The sequence below is a fragment of the Argopecten irradians genome, chromosome 9 (genome assembly GCF_041381155.1).
Source record: "Argopecten irradians isolate NY chromosome 9, Ai_NY, whole genome shotgun sequence".
Classification (NCBI taxonomy): Eukaryota; Metazoa; Mollusca; class Bivalvia; order Pectinida; family Pectinidae; genus Argopecten; species Argopecten irradians.
Genome location: NC_091142.1, coordinates 35,880,785 through 35,901,030, shown reverse-complemented (window position 1 = coordinate 35,901,030; position 20,246 = coordinate 35,880,785). Strand labels below are relative to the sequence as shown.

General features: G+C 34.9%; 1 protein-coding gene across 1 annotated transcript; it reads left to right on the top strand.

Moving 5' to 3' along the window:
• The first annotated feature begins 15,857 nt into the window (after nt 1-15,857).
• LOC138330734 (uncharacterized) lies at nt 15,858-19,618 on the top strand. The gene is made up of 4 exons (XM_069278257.1): nt 15,858-15,987; nt 16,847-16,915; nt 17,205-17,333; nt 19,037-19,618. The coding sequence occupies exons 1-4, from the start codon at nt 15,858-15,860 to the stop codon at nt 19,420-19,422; spliced, it is 714 nt and encodes a 237-aa protein (XP_069134358.1). The 3' UTR covers nt 19,423-19,618.
• Nucleotides 19,619-20,246: the final 628 nt, after the last annotated feature.

The window sequence follows — 20,246 nt, the reverse complement described above, 5'->3', positions numbered from 1 at the left end:
AGAAGCGATCGCTGGATTCGCTGGAAATTGCTGGATCACTCGCTGGATAATCTCTAACCAACATCAATAATCATACAAAACAATGTTTATCTTCTATAAACATTAATACACGTAATATAACTCTAATAACTCACTTTTCCTTCGCATCACATGTTCAAAACATCGTCTGCAACAACCGGAAGCACTGGTAATGCAAAATACGAAACTAATTATAAGCTATCGGCTAGCTCCGCAGCTGTCATAACAATAATGGCTGCACTCTGTAGCAGAAACATGTGCTTCAATACATCGATTACTTGACATCTTTACACAATAAACAGACCTCGTGAGTAATCAGTTATCAGTAGTAGCATCTCTCTATCAATCAACCGTAAGTGATACATCCTTATCATAAATAGATATAACTGAATCCGCTGACAAAACATCGTGTTGTCACAATATATTCATATTTTTGGAGGTGTGTGTGTGTGTTTTATTATTTAGTTATTGATTATGTGGAATTTGATCACATTGCAAACCGTCAATTATTATAATAATAGATTACACACAACACGAAATGTCGTCAAAGCATTATCAGTCACGTGACATTATAGAACATTATCTCTACTTAATATTGTTCTTATATCATTGAATGCGTTTTTTGCATTGATTTATCAAACTTTCATAAAATACTACAAACTTAATATGATTCGTGAACATCATATGTATTTATATATAAAAAAATTCAAATAACTTTATTTTCCCAATATAGTTCAAACTATGACACAATGTAGAAATTTTGATTAGAAGCGATTTTGATAAAATTTAGATAAATTGATTTAAAATCATTTTGATGTTACACGAATTATGACACTATATGGTAGAAACATTTTGTAATTAAACACACTTTCCTAATTATCTACATACCGTAATCCATATACAAATATCAAAGCTGTTAACCTGATAGGTAGGTGTCTCATATATATATATCCAAAAATCGTCACTACTGTGTTCAAGACTGCATGCAGAGCTACATATGTATGGTCTTCTATGTTGAAAAATGAAAACTAAACTGAGCAAATGTTTCAATGTGAGTACCATATAGTACCTGTGCATGAATATTTCAAGAAGTTCATGCAAATCATGATGCATGCTCTCTTAGTGAGGCAATGGAATGCATCATAAACATATCTCATTGTCTTATATGGGTTTACCTGACGCTGTGGAATAGTTAAACAATACCCATGTAATAGTGGAGAGTACCAATGACATTCGATGCCATGTTTTAAGTATGAGAAACACCTCAAACTGTGGAATAGTCAAAATAATGAATAGTTTTCGGCCCTTACGGACCTCGAACAATTCATTATCTTGACTATTCCACAGTTTTCGGTGTTTCTCCTATATGTATCAACATTAGCAGTTAGGTTCTGGTGTACCAATACCTTCATCAGAGAATAAAGCAGTTGTTGAATGTCCGAATACTGAACATCACACACACCTCACGGTCGTTTATTTATCAGCATAAAAACTTGAGGGAAGAAAACTTTATAATAGTTTGGATAAAAGGTAGTATTAAGACTTAAGTATTAATGCATTAGTTTATGCTTTGTATTTTATTTAAATGATAAAAATATCAATGAGTCGATAACAGTATTTATTGCTGATAACTGTTGATCACAGGTGGCGAATTAAGGTATTTTCGAATACAATTATAATGTCAGACTAAAAATTTTCCCCACACTTTTCATCTACATATTCATATTATTTCAACACATCCCATACGCGGGAGATCGTCCTTAAATAGCCCTGTTTGTTAATATGACGTAAATACTCGTATAATAAACTAAACTAATATCGTTTTAAGTTTTGAAGACAAACCCTTCATTAAACAAACCCTTCATCTCAAGTGAAGTATGGCAAAGAAATTTAATAACTATATATCAATGAGTGAGTCAATATTGATATACTGAACTGTTGACACATCGATATCAATCAAGCTCAAAACAGGAAGTAAATTTCAACACACGTCGATTGGACACAGGTGCATGCTGTTTTAAAAGTATTTGCTCCAACATAGAATTATCCACTGTCATAGTTCTTGTTCTATGCTCTATTTACTTTATGTATGCTTAGATAAAAACATTTATGAAATTACTGATATTACTGCAAAATTTATTTAATTTATTTGATTCATAAGTGTTCATAAGTGCTGTTACTGTACTACCATAGTTTTTTGAGTACGATTTCAAACTTGCTGACTGAACATTAATTAAGCATCTACAACGGCTTCCCTTTTAAAGGTTCGAAATAAAATTTTGTTAAAAATCATAGTATGTTATATAACACTAAGTGTCGCCACACAGGAGGAGATTCATTCAACACACAACCGTTCCCTTGTATATAATACATATATATTTTTCATACTTTAGATTATATTTTTTAATAAAATGACATTAACCATTGTACACATTGATACCTCTCAACTACAGGAAAATTCCTATAATTCTAAGACGTGCCCCACCTAACGTATTGCTTTTATCCTCTGTAGTGAGAGGTAATTAGATTTATTCTGAGCCAAACATTTCACCACGGCTTCTTAGTATCATTATATATGTTAACAATTGTAAGGAATGCGGTCCTATTAGAATTGAAATTTCTCAATGAATGTGTTAATTCCATTATGACAAATGCAAGTAAATGTGTTGTAGTCTATAGTAAAGCGTTTTATTACCATGGTGCCGCCATTCCCTATCTAATAGAATAAACAAATAGAATACTATAATGGAATGAAGCAGATCAATGCATATCTTTTCAAATAAAGTAATTTTCTTCAAGATGCCCCACCGCCGACAGAGCATAAATGATATTCATCACTTGAACAATAATTGATATAGTGCCACGGATTTTTTTCGGGATGCAATTAATTATTTTTTGTAATTTTAACTTGTAATAAAATTATAAGCTCAAACTTTTCAATGGTTGTAATGGTGTAATGTAAGTAACTTTTGTAACTCAACAAAAATAGTTAATCGTCTGCTGTTGTTTTTGATAGTGAAAAAAACATTTGTCAGCGATGGAGCATCTTTAATTGTGGATGTCTATGTCAGGAGAGGATCCATAATGAACTGTTTAATAGTGTATCTTAGAGTCCTATAAACCATTACACACAGATAGTGTGACTTCGATAAACATTTATATTATATCAGGGAGATACTACCTAAGTAATGTTAGGGAAAAAACTACATAATGTTTTACCTTTTAACTATGTGATGGTATCGGAGCCAAAAAGAGGTAGGAGTTTTACTTCTAAAGCTTTATCAACCGAAAGCGCTATAGACCGAAGATCCGATAGCCCGTATGTCTGATAGGCCGAATGCCCTATTGTCTGAAAATCCGATAGTCCGTATGTCTGATAGGGCGAATGCACTATTGTCTGAAAATCCGATAGTCCGTATGTCTGATAGTCAGAAAGCGCTTTAGACCGAAGATCCGATAGTCCGTATGTCGAATAGTCCAAAGGCCCTTTAGTCCGAAAATCCGATAGGCCGAAGGCCCGATAGTTCGAAGGCTTAATAGTCCGAAGGCTTTATAGTCCGAAAATCTGATAATCTGAAGGCTTTATAGTCCAAAGGCCATATAGTTCGAAAGTCCGATAGTCCGAAGGTTCTGTAGTCCGAAGGTCAGATAGTCTAAAGGCTTCATAGTCCGAAGGTCTGATAGTCTGAAGGCTTAATAGCCCGAAGGCCATATAGTCCGAAGATCCGATAGGCCGAAGGCCATATAGTCCAAAGACTATATAGTCCGAAAATCTGATAGTTTGAAGGCTTTACTGTCCAAAGGCCATATAGTTTGTAAGTCCGATAGTCCGAAGGTTCTGTAGTCAGAAGTTCAGATAGTCTAAAGGCTTCATAGTCCGAAGGTCCGATAGTCTGAAGGCTTTATAGCCCGAAGACCATATAGTCCGAAGGTCCGATAGTCCAAAGGCCACATAGTCCGAAGACCAAATAGTCCGAAGACCTTATAATCCGAAAGTCCGATAGTTCAAAGGTTCTGTAGGCCAAAGGTCCAATAGTCTGAAGGCTTTATAGTCCGTAGGTCCGATAGTCTGAAGGCTTTATAGCCCGAAGGCCATATAGTCCGAAGGTCCGATAGTCCAAAGGCCACATAGTCCGAAGACCAAATAGTCCGAAGACTTTATAATCCGAAAAACCGATAGTTCAAAGGTTCTGTAGGCCAAAGGTCCGATAGTCTGAAGGCTTTATAGTCCGAAGGTCCGATAGTCTGAAGGCTTTATAATCCGAAGACCATATAGTCCGAAGGTCCAATAGTTCGAAAATTCTGTAGTCCGAAGGTCCGATAGTCTGAAGGTTCTTTAGTCCGAAGGTCCGAGAGTCTGAAGGCTTTATAGTCCGAAGGTCCGATAGTCTGGAAACTTTATAGTTCGAAGGCCCGATAGTCTGAAGGCTTTATTGTCCGAAAGCCATAGAGTCCGAAAGTCCGATAGTCCGAAGGCCATATAGTCAGAAGACACTAAAGTCTGGAGGTCCGATAGTCCGAACGTTCTGTAGTCCGAAGGTCAGAGAGTCTGAAGGCTTCATAGTCCGAAGGTCCGATAGTCTGAAGGCATTATAGTCCGAAAGCCATATTGCCTGAAAGTTCGATAGTTCGATGGCCATATAGTCGGAAGACAATTTAGTCCGAAGGTCCGATAGTTCGAAAGTTCTGCAGTCCGAAGGTCAGATAGTCTGAAGGTTCTTTAGTCCGAAGGTCCGAGAGTCTCACGGCTTAATAGTCCGAAAGTCCGATAGTCTGGAGGCTTTATAGTTCGAAGGTCCGATAGTTGAAGGCTTTATAGCCCGAAGGCCATATAGTCCGAAGATCCGCTAGTCCGAAGGCCATATAGTCCGAAGACCAAATAGTCCGAAGATCATATAGTCCGAAAGTCCGATAGTTCGAAGGTTCTGTAGGCCAAAGGTCCGATAGTCTGAAGGCTTTATAGTCCGAAGGTCTGATAGTCTGAAGGCTTTATACAGTAGTCCGTGGGTCCGATAGTCTGAAAGCTTTATAGTCCGAAGACCATTTAGTCCGAAGGTCCGATAGTTCGAAAGTTCTGTAGTGCGAAGGTCCGATAGTCTGAAGGTTCTTTAGTCCAAAGGCTGAGAGTCTGAATGCTTTATAGTTCGAAGGTCCGATAGTCTGGAGGCTTTGTAGTCCGAAGGTCCGATAGTTTGAAGGCATTATAGTCCGAAGGTCCGATAGTCCGAAAGTTCTGTAGTCCGAAGGTCAGAGAGTCCAAACGCTTTATAGTCCGAAAATCTGATAGTCTGAAGGCTTAATAGTCCAAAGGCTATATAGTTTGAAAGTCCGATAGTCCGAAGGTTCTGTAGTCCGAAGGTCAGATAGTCTAAAGGCTTCATAGTCCGAAGGTCCGATAGTCGGTGACACCCTTATATCTCTACGACCTAAAAGTCCGAATGCCCGTTAGTCCGAAGTCCCGTTAGTCCGAAGGTCCAATAGTCCTTAGTCCCAATAGTCCGAAGGCCCAATAGTCCCAAGGCCCGATAGTCCGAAAATAAGTAAATTTTGCTAGCTATACCGTTGTTTTACTTCAAGTTAGTTTTTAGTTTGGTATGTTTTAGATGGGTTTTGATGCATACGTTTTCTGGCAATGCATCTAAGTAATTGATCACCCAATTTATATGGACGACAAGTTATCATTTTTTATGTAGTATTGCAGGATCAAACAACTTAACATCAAAACTTTTTAAGAAGTCATAAAAAGAAAAAAAAATGAATCAAATTGCATAAAATATCTCAAAAGCATACATTCTATGAATTATCTTACAAATATACAAGTAAGATGTCCAGATGTAAACATTATGCGCACTGTAATTTGATTGTATTATGATGTAAATAAATCATCAAATCTTCAGGGTGACGTCCTGTAACCTGTAATTAATATATTAATCGGAAAATTCTTTTGACATTTTTCAAAGGAATTACATACCTTATATAGAAATTAATGATCTCAGTCTACATCCTCGGCCATTATTTAAGTATACCAAGGCGTTATAACACATTGATGAGTCCATAATTGATAAATACATGTTTGTACTTGACTACTTATTTTTCTTCATTTCCCTCTCCTTTCTTTGACATATTCTCTCCTTAAATGATGGAAATTGTTCGCATAATGATATTTGTTAGGGAATATGTTAAACAGGATTACAGTGTTAAAATATGAAATGTATATACTCTTTAACATCAAATACGTATTTCAAGATTATGCTCTTTTTAAATTCGCTACATTTCATTGTTTATAATCATTTTCAGTGTCAAATCTATATAGGCAGATACGTTTATCTTAGAAAGTTTACTACAGAGCTTTTTGTATGGAAAACTGTTATAAATATTTGTTTCATTTTGGGTACTGTTCGCATTTAAATTCCAGATACATTATCTGTTGTCGGACTATCGGGCTTTCGGACTAACGGGCCTTAGGACTAACGGACCTTCGGACTATTAGGCCGTAGGGATATAAGGTGGTCATCCGATAGTCTGAAGGCTTATTAGCCCGAAGGCCATACAGTCCGAAGGTCCGATAGTCCGAAGGCCATATAGTCCGAAGACCAAATAGTCCGAAGACCATATAGTCCGAAAGTCTGATAGTTCGAAGGTTCTGTAGGCCAAAGGTCCGATAGTCTGAAGCCTTTATAGTCCGAAGGTCCGATAGTCTAAAGGCTTCATTTTCCGAAGGTCCGATAGTCTGAAGACTTTATAGCCCGATGGCCATATAGTCCGAAGATCTGCTAGTCCGAATGCCATATAGTCCGAAGCCCAAATAGTCCAAACACCATATAGTCCGAAAATCTGATAGTTTGAAGGCTTTATAGTCCAAAGGCCATATAGTTTGAAAGTCCGAAAGTCAGAAGGTTTTGTAGTCAGAAGTTCAGATAGTCTAAAGGCTTCATAGTCCGAAGGTCCGATAGTCTGAAGGCTTTATAGCCCGAAGGCCATATAGTCCGAATGTCCGCTAGTCCGAAGGCCATAAAGTCCGAAGACCAAATAGTCAGAAGACCATATAGTCCGAAAGTCCGATAGTTCGAAGGTTCTGTAGGCCAAAGATCCGATAGGCTGAAGGCTTTATAGTCCGAAGGTCCGATAGTCTGAAGGTTTTATACAGTAGTCCGTGGGTCCGATAGTCTGAAGGTTCTTTAGTCCGTGGGTCCGATAGTCTGAAGGTTCTTTAGTCCGAAGGTCCGATAGTCTGAAGGTTCTTTAGTCCGAAGGTCCGAGAGTCTGAAGGCTTTATAGTCCGAAGGTCCGATAGTCTGGAGGCTTTATAGTTCGAAGGTCCGATAGTCTGAAGGCTTTATAGTCCGAAAGCCATATAGTCTGAAAGTCCGATAGTCCGAAGGCCATATAGTCGGAAGACAATATAGCCAGGAGGTCCGATATTCCGAAAGTTCTTTAGTCCGAAGGTCAGAGTGTCTGAAGGCTTCATAGTCCGAAAGTCCGATAGTCTGAAGGCATTATAGGCCGAAAGCCATATAGTCTGAAAGTCCGATAGTTCGAAGGCCATATAGTCGGAAGACAATTTAGCCCGAAGGTCCGATAGCTCAAAAATTCTGGAGTCCGAAGGTCCGATAGTCTGAAGGTTCTTTAGTCCGAAGGTCCGAGAGTCTCACGGCTTAATAGTCCGAAGGTCCGATAGTCTGGAGGCTTTATAGTTCGAAGGTCCGATAGTCTGAAGGCTTTATTGACCGAAAGCCATATAATCTGAAAGTCCGATAGTACGAAGGCCATATAGTCGGAAGACAATATAGTCAGGAGGTCCGATAGTCCGAAAGTTCTGTAGTCCGAAAGTCAGAGAGTCTGAAGGCTTGATAGTTCGAAGGTCCGAAAATCTGAAGGCATTATAGCCCCAAGGTCCTATAGTCTGAAGGCTTTATAATCTGATAGTGCGAATGCCGATAGTGCGAAGGCCGGTAGTGCGAAGGCTCGATAGTGCGAAGGCCCGATAATGCAAAGGCCCGACAATCGAAAACAACTAAATTGTAACTGGACTCCAAATGTAATGTTAAAAAATCGAAGATCGGGCATAAGTTTATTACAGTTTTCGATACAAAAGTCTGTGAAGTACGGAAGCTAATTGGTTCCAAAATAGATACGAAAGATAAGCTAGTATTGCGAATAAACGCGAATATAGTTCCTGCACATTACAATATAATATCCCCGGTTACAGTTTATTAGCCATCTCCTGTATTATAAAGTTGCCTTACGCATACCTGTACATGTTTATACTGATATATAGATATATGCTATACATTGTATAATATATATCACCAAGAAAATATCCTATAAAGAAAATTGAAATATCTTGTGCATTCGTTTATAAGATACCTTATATCTTTCGAAGATATATTATATAAGATATCTTAAAGACGTCATTAGATAATATCTTTATATTTGATTTGGTTGTTTACGGGATCGACATTGCTCAGCGAATACATGACAATTTGCCTTTTGCCATACAACCTAATAAGCTATAAAAGATTTATTGGTTCTTTCTGGAGATGTCTTGTATAATAGTTATATTAGCAAGATATCGAAGAAAAGAAATGAAAATCTATTTAGGCTTTCATAAACGTCAGATATATTATACTTACAAGTAAGAGGACATGTTTGTATAGATATTGACACTGATCGATCCCCCTAACCCCATAAACATCCGTGTGGGAAGGGGGAACGGAACGGAATTTGTATAAATGCTGACTCTGATCTTTCTGGGACAGGAAAATAGAGGTAAATCCTTTTAATCGCTACTAATCTGCATAAAATGTAACCCCAAGGGGAACAAATTGTGTATAGATCTTGGTTTTGCCCCACTCCTCCAGTTCACGCGAGGTGTGAACAGTTATTTAAAACTTTTAAATTGCTACTAGTCATATATTTTTGCATATATTGTAACCAGGCCAGAGATATCTTTGGGGACTGGGGAACAGAGTTTGAATCTTATCCGACCCCCTGGGGAAGGATTGGTGGTTCCCAATATGGAAAAGAAAAGTAAATCATTAAAATCACTGAAGAAATACACATTGAACCTGTATTAAGATCATTTCTTGGCATAACAAACCAGGTGAACGATAAAGCTCTCTTGGCCTCTTGTAATACATGTGATATAAGTAATCAACGTTGGTGATGGACTATTTTCAGTTTTTGTCTTTATATCAATGATAATAAGCCGCAAACATTTCTTTCGTAAACAAGAGGTCTTGCTTCGATGACCACTATTTTCGGAATTTACACAGTACTGTTCGAGCACTCATATGATTGGTCAATTTCCCAAGTTTATAAACCCTAATTGGATGTTGTCAGATCCACTACAAAAACAAGTAGGTATAATTACATGTAATTTAATTTGATTGCTACCGGCGGGTTCAATTCTTTTTATATTTCTTTCTTGCAGTGATGTACATATAAATACAAAATGTAATCCTCTATTTTTTAAATGCCTCCTACTTTAGTATTAAGCTTAATTTACATATCAATGGTCTTCATTCCGTTATCTACAGTTAATGCTCTGTCATTGAATTTGTTTTACGGTATACTCCGACTCACCTTTTATTTTAACTGAGGGTTTACAAATACAAGTAGATATTTATATCAATGGGTAAATACGAATTATATAACCGAAGTTCAAAATTCTGCTCAAAAGAGGACGTTTTTAATGCTTTTTGTTTACAAAGTGGGTACGGCATGAAATTGGATCATTTTCATTTTGATTGGTGCTCAAAACTTACTATGTTTCGTTAAATAGGATCCAAGTTCTAAAATCATGAAAGCAGTGGATGGATGTCCACATGATTGGCAAGGTATGTAAATATATTTATAAACATATTTTAGTTTCTTTTGAAAAGTATGTACATGTATGCATTTTTAGTCTTATCATGCTAATAGATACGCATGCAAATAAGTATTCTCGTGCACGTAAAGTAGAAATGTATTGTGTTAGCTTGTAGGGATTTGTATATGTGTTGTGGGGTTTTTTCAGAATAACTAACAATATTTTTTTCTTGATGACACTATTAAGGTTTCTGTGTGACGAATATTCTATGACAGATGTACAGAAATGCTTACATTCTTTTGATTTAATTTAATCTGTCTTACATTATTTTAATTCAAAACAATTTTACGTGTCAATAATTTCAAAAGAAATTCCCGTATGCATAGATTATTTTCTATAATAATTATCATCTTTTTGGATATTTATTTATCAATGTATTAATTTATTTCTCAAACGACTCTATGTTTTGTTTATGACTTCAACATAATTTCCATGTTTATTACAATCATTATTCTCATAAAAATAGTATAAACCCCACTGCAAGTCTAGAAAGTCAGAATACGTCTTAGCTCTGTCGTGATGTGTTAATATTACATTTTATAACACCACGTGAGAAAATACTGACCTCTGATTGGCTACACACATAGAAACTATTTGTAATAGTTGCCGTTGCCCCGGGCACTATCGAAGTGGTGCGACGTTTGGCGTGACTCTATTGTGACAAGACATCATTTCAACGTGGTGCTTAAATAAGACGGCAAAGATGGCGGACAGGCAGGGTGTATGGGGAAGAAAACAAAATTTAATATCCTGCAAAAGACGGTTCATTAGTTCTCCACCGGTTTACTTTCAACCTTCCGGAAACGTAATTTCTTTGAGAAAACACAGATTTAGGACAATTGATTTGTTGTATTTATGATGCAGCACCATCGTGGTGAATGAAGGCTTCATAGCTCGAAGGTCCGATAGTCTACAGCGTTGGAATATGTCCATTCAAGTGTTTTTGTGATGATTAAAGGATTTGTGCAGCCAAAAAATGTTTTTGATAATACGTCAGGATATTGCTTTGGATGAATGAAAAATTAAGTCCCACCCAACGAATCGCCTAGCTTTTAGCGCTATCGGTTGGTTTTGCTCGTGATTTACGGGTAGTGTCGACTACGGTTCAGAGATAATGAGCTAGGTGGTCACGTGGTCTTGTGATGTCAGAGTAGTCCGCGGCTACACAAAGTAAGCCTAGTACTATACATGTGTACAGCATATATACGTATACGTTATATCTACAATTTAAGTTTTTCGAGTAAATGGTTATTCTAGCTTTATGATGTAGATATTTTCAGTTTCAAAACATTCCATTTACACCACTTCAAAAATTCGAACAAGCATATATCTAACTTTAGATTAGATAATCAGTCCAATTTGATAGCGATATCAAAATGATGTTCGGATCAGTCTGGACTGAGATTTAGATAGCATATGATGTAAATTTCAGTGTAATAAAAAAACCAGTATAATGTAACACTATCTTTTTACGAGTAAAATCCCAAAATTTAGCATGAATCAAGGACGTATATGTCTCACTTATAAATCCTTGCATGAATATATCTAGAATCCGTGTTTTTATTTCATTTAAACTTCTGCTATAACGATGCAAACACGGCACAGTTTTTGAGTAAAAATAAAATGTGGACGGTTATCAGTTATGTGATATTGGAGTTACAGTACTGAACTTATACCGAAAATAATATGTATATCTATATTGTTGCCTCTGAAACTTTATCCATAACGTTTACTAAAAAGCAAAAATACATCAATGGTATTTCTGACGTTTGTTCCTATATTACAGTTTAAGTGTAGATTTAAATTCATTATTTCAAAATTATACTAAATCCTTAAAATAGTATATTCATTGTCGACCGTTTTGTATATCATACCGAGATTTAATAGTATGATATATGAACATTTATCGTATAATCCAAAAAGTAACCACATAAAGTGTTTAAATGAAAATTGAAATTACTTGTATTGCAGGCATTAAAAATAGATATAATATCTTGTACCTTTTTAAAAATATACTAAGTGATATTTAAATAAGTATATTTAGTGTGATAATGTTGTAACCCTTCTTGTATGACTATACATGTACATTTAGATTCGAAACGGTGAAAATACATGCTTAGAATTTTTACTAATACCTTAGAAATTACGGAAGATTGCTATATGCCACGATTCCGTAATTACAGTTCTAGACTGGAATGATTTTTAAGGTTAAATCTTTAGTTGAAATTATTCTTAGAACCATTTTTGTTTCTGAATAAGTCACCTTCCATTTTTTGTTTTACCTGTGTACGACATATATATATATGCGTGTATGTAATATGTATTCCTAGGTATGATCAGGTATATTTTATTTCCATTTGCTTTTACATCTTCTTTTAAAAAATGGAGGTGACAATAAAAAACCTAGAGCATAGATGTACGGGGGTTCCATAATTCAAATCACAATCCAATTAACGGATGTCCTAACCTGATTGACAGTAAGACAATAGCAAATACCCGATATAGTCCACCGAATAGCAAATTGCCCGCGGCCAGGTAATTACAGGTGAGTTCGATGAATGGCGTTGTGTACAGGTAAACAACATCCTGGTCAAGGTATTACATAACCATCAAACCAAAGGCATGGCTAATTATAAATCTATTATATCGGTGTATCTACTCGTATATCGATTAAAAATTGAAAGCGACCGCACAGTCTGAAAAAATAGTTTGTTTTGCTTAATATTTCAATATTAAGATCTTTTATAATATCAAAAGTAAATTCTTTCAACCACATGTTGAAACGTTATGCGGTATTGTAATAAATGTATCTCGATTTATTCGGTTAGCAACACACAACACAATGTTTGTAATGATCAATCATCGGTGTGTACGTATGTCAAGCATCATATCCTTGATGCTTTAATCAAGGATTTCTTAAATTGTTACGTAAAAATTCATTTTACAGTCACAAACTTTGCAATTCACAATGTATCAAAGATACAGACTACAGGAAAATATTATCTAATTAAAGCGTATTCGTTGCTGAACTCCTAGACAAAAAATCTGAAACTTTTATTTCTGTGTGGATTTTCTTTCATAATTACACGAAGATACCTGACATTAGAGCATAAATTAGAGTTTTTGAAACATCGAATTTCACTCTTTTAGTTATTTATATTCGAGACAAAGTTATTGTACGATTAACTTCACTCAAAAGTAATCTTTGATCGGCTTTTCCTGTGACCGTCGATGTAAGTGATAGCACATCAGTTATAGTACAGCTATAAGCCACGGACTATTATGACGTCACACGGTTTAGGACTAGAAAATATGCATAATCGGGTGGTCAGAAAATTTGACCTCGATATGGATGGTTTACAGGTTATTCCGGTCGCGCGCGGCACGGAGATGTTTCTAAATGGTCTAATAAAGCCATTTCCAGCATAAACTGAAATTATCATTTTTTACTGCACAAATCCTTTAAAGACATGAAATGGCGTTATATTAATGTATTAATGTATTAATCATCATTTACCTGTAGAGTAATCGCATCAAATACCAATAAGTAAAGGAATTCTTTTTTTTCTCAGAAATTAGACATATTCTGCGACGTTTTGGCAGTCTAAAGCCGAATCAGAATGTCTCTCATTCAAGCGTTGGTAGTGATAGTTCTGCAACTTGGGATAACGGTGCATGTCAATGGTAAGTTGTTATAATCATAATCAACATTGAAAATACCATTACTGCTAGTATCCACGCTAGTTCCGTGATCCTAACAAGGCATTGAATTATGTCTTTATCATAAGCAGTTCACTGTTTGTAAATTTGCAACATAGGATTTATTTTTGCCTTATTTTTTGTGTTATTGTTGGTATATATGGCATTGGGAAATTGTCAACCATACAATGTTTCAGGCTGCAAACCAAAATGTTATACTATTTCAGCAATTTACTTTTAAGAGATACCGCTTATAAGAAAAGAGCATACACTCGCTATATTTTGAATTTTAAAGGTAAAAACACCCTAGGCGTCACATGTGAGACAGGTTGGTCCAAATACGAGCAGCACTGTTATCGCGTTAATACAACGCACACAACCTGGGCCACAGCACAGGTAATTTAATATAAAATAAATCATAACTATTCACATTAGAGTATTCTATTTATACATGATCAATTCAATGGTCTTTAATGGCATTTATATCTGTTCAACATACAATGATAACATGCTTCACCTTTTACAGATAGGATCGAATTATGCAATTAAACATTTGCTGGGATTGGATTTTTTTATGATATTGACATTGATTCATTGAGTTATATTTTGTATTGTTGGTAGTCATACATGCCTTTACTTGTGATATCATTTCCTGTAATTTGTTTGAACAATTTAGGAAGAATGTCAGAAAAACAACGCCAACCTTATGAAAATAGAATCCATGGAAGAAAACAATTGGCTGAGGACATTCACTAATGACTCAGGTAAAAGTTATAACAGAACATAAACAGCCGGTTATGAATAATATCATTTGATAATTGCTATATATTATATAACATAACAATCCGGCTTAGATATAGTATTTCTGTTAGCGAGACCGTCGTTCTTATCAGCCTAACCAAACGTCAAAGATTAATGATGCCGTCGATATATAAGGCACATCTTTTTACAATATCAAAAACTATGGCTGCATGTTAAAATCAAATTAATAAGTGATAAGTCACATATTCTTCTATAGCCAAATCTAGATCATATGTCAGTAGTTCATGACTGTCAAAAAGATTATTATATTAAAAGTATTTAATGATAACGACATAATTACATGCAGGCGTGCATAATCTTAAATACTATTCTCGAATGAAGTTGCTACACATGATATCTAAATATGGGTACTCTCATAGGAATAATTTCCATTACACTTATAATTGCGTTTTAGGCAATCATTGGATTGGAGCTAATGACATAGCAATAGAAGGTGTCTGGCGATGGGTCGGTGACAATTCAAAAGTAACATTTACGAACTGGTACCCTGGTATGCCTGATGTTTCTGCAGAAGATTGCGGACACATCTTTCATGAAGGGCAATGGAATGATGCGGGGTGCCATCATACTGTTCCTTCCATCTGTGAAAAAGAAGGTTGGTAGATAGATCGTTAGCAGAACACTTCATGTGTGTACCGTTTTGCTCTTATGGCAATTAATGGTCCACGACCTTTCCGAAACAAAAATTAAAATTAACAATAGTAACATAATAAAATTGATATCGAATGTCTAAAATGAGAATATTACTTAATAAATGCGTATATATGTAACAATGAAGATTCATCTCGCTGTTTTGCTGCAGTGATAGTCAATAACACTAACGCGCGGTAATTAGGACGACGGCGGGGAACATAGGACGATCCGCTTTATGAAAATAACATAGATTCATTTTAAATAAATTGCTCAGAAGGTGATGATCATTGAAGTATTAAGGGTGAGCTATTAACTTGTCAATTGTCAATCTCGTTTCACGTTACCATTTTACAAATTAAATGGTAGTGGGTCTTTAAGCGCCACCAAATAAAATTATATTGACAATTTCACATCCGTCAGATATTTAAAATTGTCGAAAGTGTATTTTTCAATACGTGCTTTTGATAGACATTGTTGTGTTATATTTACATACTCTAAGTTGAAGAACTTTCACTCATATAACTAATTAATATAATTTCAACATAAAATTTTATTTCTTTAAATCAATTCCGTTAGGCTAAATATACTTCTATAAGCAATATTGTGTTGTTCTGTCGTTAAACATCATATACATGTGTCGCGGTGTTTGAATTCACTGTGTATATAATATTGTATTATTATTAGGTGTTAAAACTACATGCGTTGTGTATTGTCTGAATTGTCATGTCCCTGTGTCACGTAATGTCCTTTACATGTAAATCTGTGTTTGAGAGGTGAGCGAATGAATTGGTTGAGAGTGTCACATTGACTTTGCATGACCCTGTCCTTGCACGTGCACGCCCACCCTGATGGAAGCGTGTCCACACATTTCATGGAAAATAGGCATCGGACAAATACCACCTTTAGCTGGAAGCCTGTGTGCTTTACGGCCACAGTGCTGAAAGGTATGTTTATTTATTTATAACTAGAAATAATGTAATTAACTTATTCTTCATTATGCAATATAATTAATATACTTTATAGTTTTCTGTTATAACTTCTTTAAATAACTTGTCCATAAACCTTTATAATATGTATATGTATAATAAAGGACTGCACATGGTTCGTTAGGTTAGGGTAATGTATCTAGGGTCTATTGATTGTAAACTAAATGTAATAACTCTGAAATTTAAATAGAATTTACAATATAAATATATATATAATAAATACATTTCAGTATATTATATTTATTACTTTACAATATAAATATGGCATATTACAACTAGTATGTGTCCCTATGTATAGTCAGGTATCGTTCTTTTTATTTCAGGTTATCTGTCTCCGTTTTTATAATTAAACTGTCAGCTAGTTAAAGATGCTCCACCGCTGACAAATGGTATTTTTTCACTATGAAAAACAGGAGCAGACGATTTAGTGTTTTTCTCCAGTTACAAAAGTTACTTACTTTACACCATTCCCACCACTGAAAAGTTTGAGCTTATAATTTTACTACAAGTTAAAAATATGAAAAATAATTAATTGCATCCCGAAAAAATTCCGTGACACTATATCCTATATGGAATGAAGTACTGATTGCGCATGCACCAAAGGCGAAATAAATTATTTTATATTATTTTTTGTGTTAATTAGGCACATATATACACGATTAAACACCAATTATTGTTCAAATGATTAACATCATTTATGCTCTGTCGGCGGTGGAGCATCTTTAATAGTTGTTGGTTCCTTTTTATACGAAGAGAACATACCCATACATATTCACTCTCGTGACACATGAAAACACTGAGTTTATTTAATTTACAGCCTGTAAAAACGTCAGTAACTGTATCACTACAGTGTGTACAAGTCTGTCGGATATCACGTGTTCCCAATGTGAGAAGATATTATACAAGCTCTACAACTCAAACAGGGAGTGTGCAATTACTTATGTTAATATTTCTTATAAAATGTTTTTTTCTTGAAATATCTGGTTTTATAATTCCTATTTCATATTGTTTTTGGTTTCCGAAAAAGAAATACTTTTAAAAGTGTTACAATAAAATTCATAATGCTGTGTTATTAACAATTTTACTTTAGTCTTGTTTATTTGTTAGTATGAAAGAATAAGGAAATCAGAAAGAACATTTTGAGAGAGTAACATTCAATCATATTACCCCCCAAGGGACGTGTTCGTGGGAGGACCGTTGGTGCTGGCCTGGTAACTGTGGTAACAGTAACTACGCTAAGGATTGTCAGTGCGAGTCACCGTCCTTCACAACAGTAGTGGACGACAACCAATCAGTGTGTCAACGTAAGTAGTTCACAGTCATAACTAAATAGCAACAATAGGATAGGAGAAATTCTTATATTACAGTGTATATAAACTTTAGTATTGCATTGTCATGGACATATTTTAACTTCAATTTCATTATTTCTTGCTTGATTGATTAAAGAAGCACGACACAACGTTTCATCGTTATAACCTATCAAACCGTTTTATGCGAATTACACAAAATTAAAGAAATTATATTTTTATCATATATAATATATTCCATGATCACTCGTAAGTTATTTTTTAAAAGTTACAAAAGACATTCGCTAACTTTTAAAAAATAAGTCACTCGTGTGAAATAAGTTCCATATCCAACAACCACCCAGTAAGTAGCATCTCTAATATAATACAAGATGCAAATTTGCTAACAAAAGGAAGTAATCACTTCAGCCATCATCTAAATTCTGCAATGTGTGCTTGCATTCAGAAATACATAAAATAAACAGGTAGACATTAAAAATATTACTAACTTTGATTTCAATTGATTAATAGTTTAATTAAACTGCATTTATACTATATTTGCTCCTGCTGTATTATATATTATGATGGGACCTGGCCCTGAGACTGGCGAAATCATGAATGGTAAAGTTCAAACCAGTAATACTGATTCATGTCTTTTCCTTTTATGAATTGAATGTCAAAATGAATATGCACGCATATATATAGTTGCATCGAGTGATTAAGTTACAATCCAAATCAACTAAACTAAAATAAGAACCTTTTTATTAAGCGAATATTGAATACAGATCAATTCATACCGTTATTAATCAATGTTTAATACAACAGGAAGATATGCATGTTATTCATCGCTATAGGTAATTCCTGTTATTATGTTAAAGCATTGATTTCACTATTTTTTATTTTATTGGGGTATAAAAAAAATTGTTTGCAAACTGTGTGAATCCGCGTGCAAACAATTTTTTTTTTCATACCCCGATAAAATTAAAAAATAGTGACATCGATACTTATAATTAATTTTATACTCTATTTGATAAAATGAAATATGTTTAAATGTAACATTTTAGCAGTTTTTCAAAGGATTCTTTTTTCCGAATCAATACGCAACGCCAATGTCTCTATTGTGACGTCACGATAACGTCGGGGTTTCGCGCCATTCTCTGATTTTTTTTCATAGTGGTGTGAAAAAAAATATTGGCCAATCAGAAAGCCAGATTTGGTATGAAAACAAAGAAAAATTAATTATAGTTGTATGCAAAAAAAAAAATGGCCAATCAGAAAGCCAGATTTGGTATGAAAACAAAGAAAAATTAATTATGTGTAAATAATTATCTGTAAGTGTTTTCAGTAATATGTACGATTTGTGTTATTCTAATAATGATTAAATGTTATTTTATGGCCCCGTCCAGCGCAAATATGTTTTTAAAAATATGCTCTTAAAATTATGCTTCTATATACTGAACATGCATGTAATCATGTGGAGAACTAGGTTTTGCATTCTGCTCGATCCAAAACTGAATCCTTTTGATTTAATAAAATATTTTAAATGAAAAACAAAATGCAAACTTACGTGCAGTACCTGGTTGATTTGCTGACAGCTGGCGATCTTTCAATTACTTGACATATCCATCAAATCAAAAGTGTGTTATTTTTTGTCCATACAATATGTTAAATGTTTATAAAAAATAAGTGCTTTAATTTTTGTTTTTGTGGTTTTTTTTCAGTCGCCAAGGTTCCGGAAGTACTGACCTTTAGGATGACGGTGATAGATACCAACAACGACGCTCTTATGTCACATGTTCAATCAAACTCATCGTCACACTGCTCCAACCAAGGATATTTCTATGGTAACCTACAGGTAGACAGAATAGTGACCAACACGTCGTTTGAGTTATTAGTCAACGTTTCCCATCTACCAAAACCTGCTTACGTCACAAACCACGCCTTTGGTGTAACTAATGTAGATATCAGTGTCGTCATCAAGCCGATTTTTGGCAAGTTAAATAAGTGTGCATTGAGAACAGCTAAGAACAATAACATCGTCAGCCACATGTGTATGTTTTATTTACTTGATTACGATGTATCACATAATCTGCCTGATATCCAGTGATTTCGCCTGTGTAATACTTTTGCGTATGTCACTAGTGTAATATGACCTAGTGCAATTTTCAGTGGCTGTAAATTAATTGTGACGTCATTCAGAAACAATAAAATGATGTCAGGAAAATGACGTGACGTCAGGATTACGAGAACGACGGGACAAAATGGTGGCCTCCGCTGGACTTCCGAAATACATTTAGACCTGAAATGCTTTGTTATGTAGGTTTTTGTAGTTATGTGATAAAAAGTATCTTAAATTTGTGTTTATTTCATATGAGAATTTATGAAACTTGTCTCGCCAACGTTCGCAAAAATAAATACTTCTTAATCTCGTTTTATAAAATCTCATATGAAATAAACATTCATGTGAAATCTTATATTTATGTTAATGAATAAATATTTACTAACCTGACATTTATTAGTTTATGATATATTATGTATGACAGATGACGTTTTCTGTGTATAATTTGTGTTCATTTTTCAGGCGGTGAAAACATCGTTAAGACTACCAATCTCCATAGTGACCCCCAAAGTAACGTTCCTAAACATCTGATGTTATTTGACACCGTTATAAACAACGAACGCTCGGCAGGTCACCTGACAAATGGACAGCGGTGAGTTGATTACAGTTGGTTACGGAATTGGTGCAGTTATTATTAAATGAATGTGATATTCAATTCCAACCTTGACACATATCTAACTCTGCATTGGGACAATCAATCGGCTGCTTTTCCTGGTGTTTCACTCTGATAGTTCATACTAAGGCCAATTCCTCAGTTTGCTGTTTGATATGCTTTCTAATCTCCCTAGGACAACAATTTGATATAAGTATAT

What these genes read in the sequence shown, in the direction of transcription:
- LOC138330734 (XM_069278257.1), top strand. Translation starts at nt 15,858, where the DNA reads ATGACCCTGTCCTTGCACGTGCACGCCCACCCTGATGGAAGCGTGTCC. An exon ending in GGATATCACGTGTTCCCAAT is followed by an intron (nt 16,916 to 17,204) that starts GTGAGAAGATAT and finishes TTACCCCCCAAG; the next exon opens with GGACGTGTTCGTGGGAGGAC. An exon ending in CAACCAATCAGTGTGTCAAC is followed by an intron (nt 17,334 to 19,036) that starts GTAAGTAGTTCA and finishes GTTTTTTTTCAG; the next exon opens with TCGCCAAGGTTCCGGAAGTA.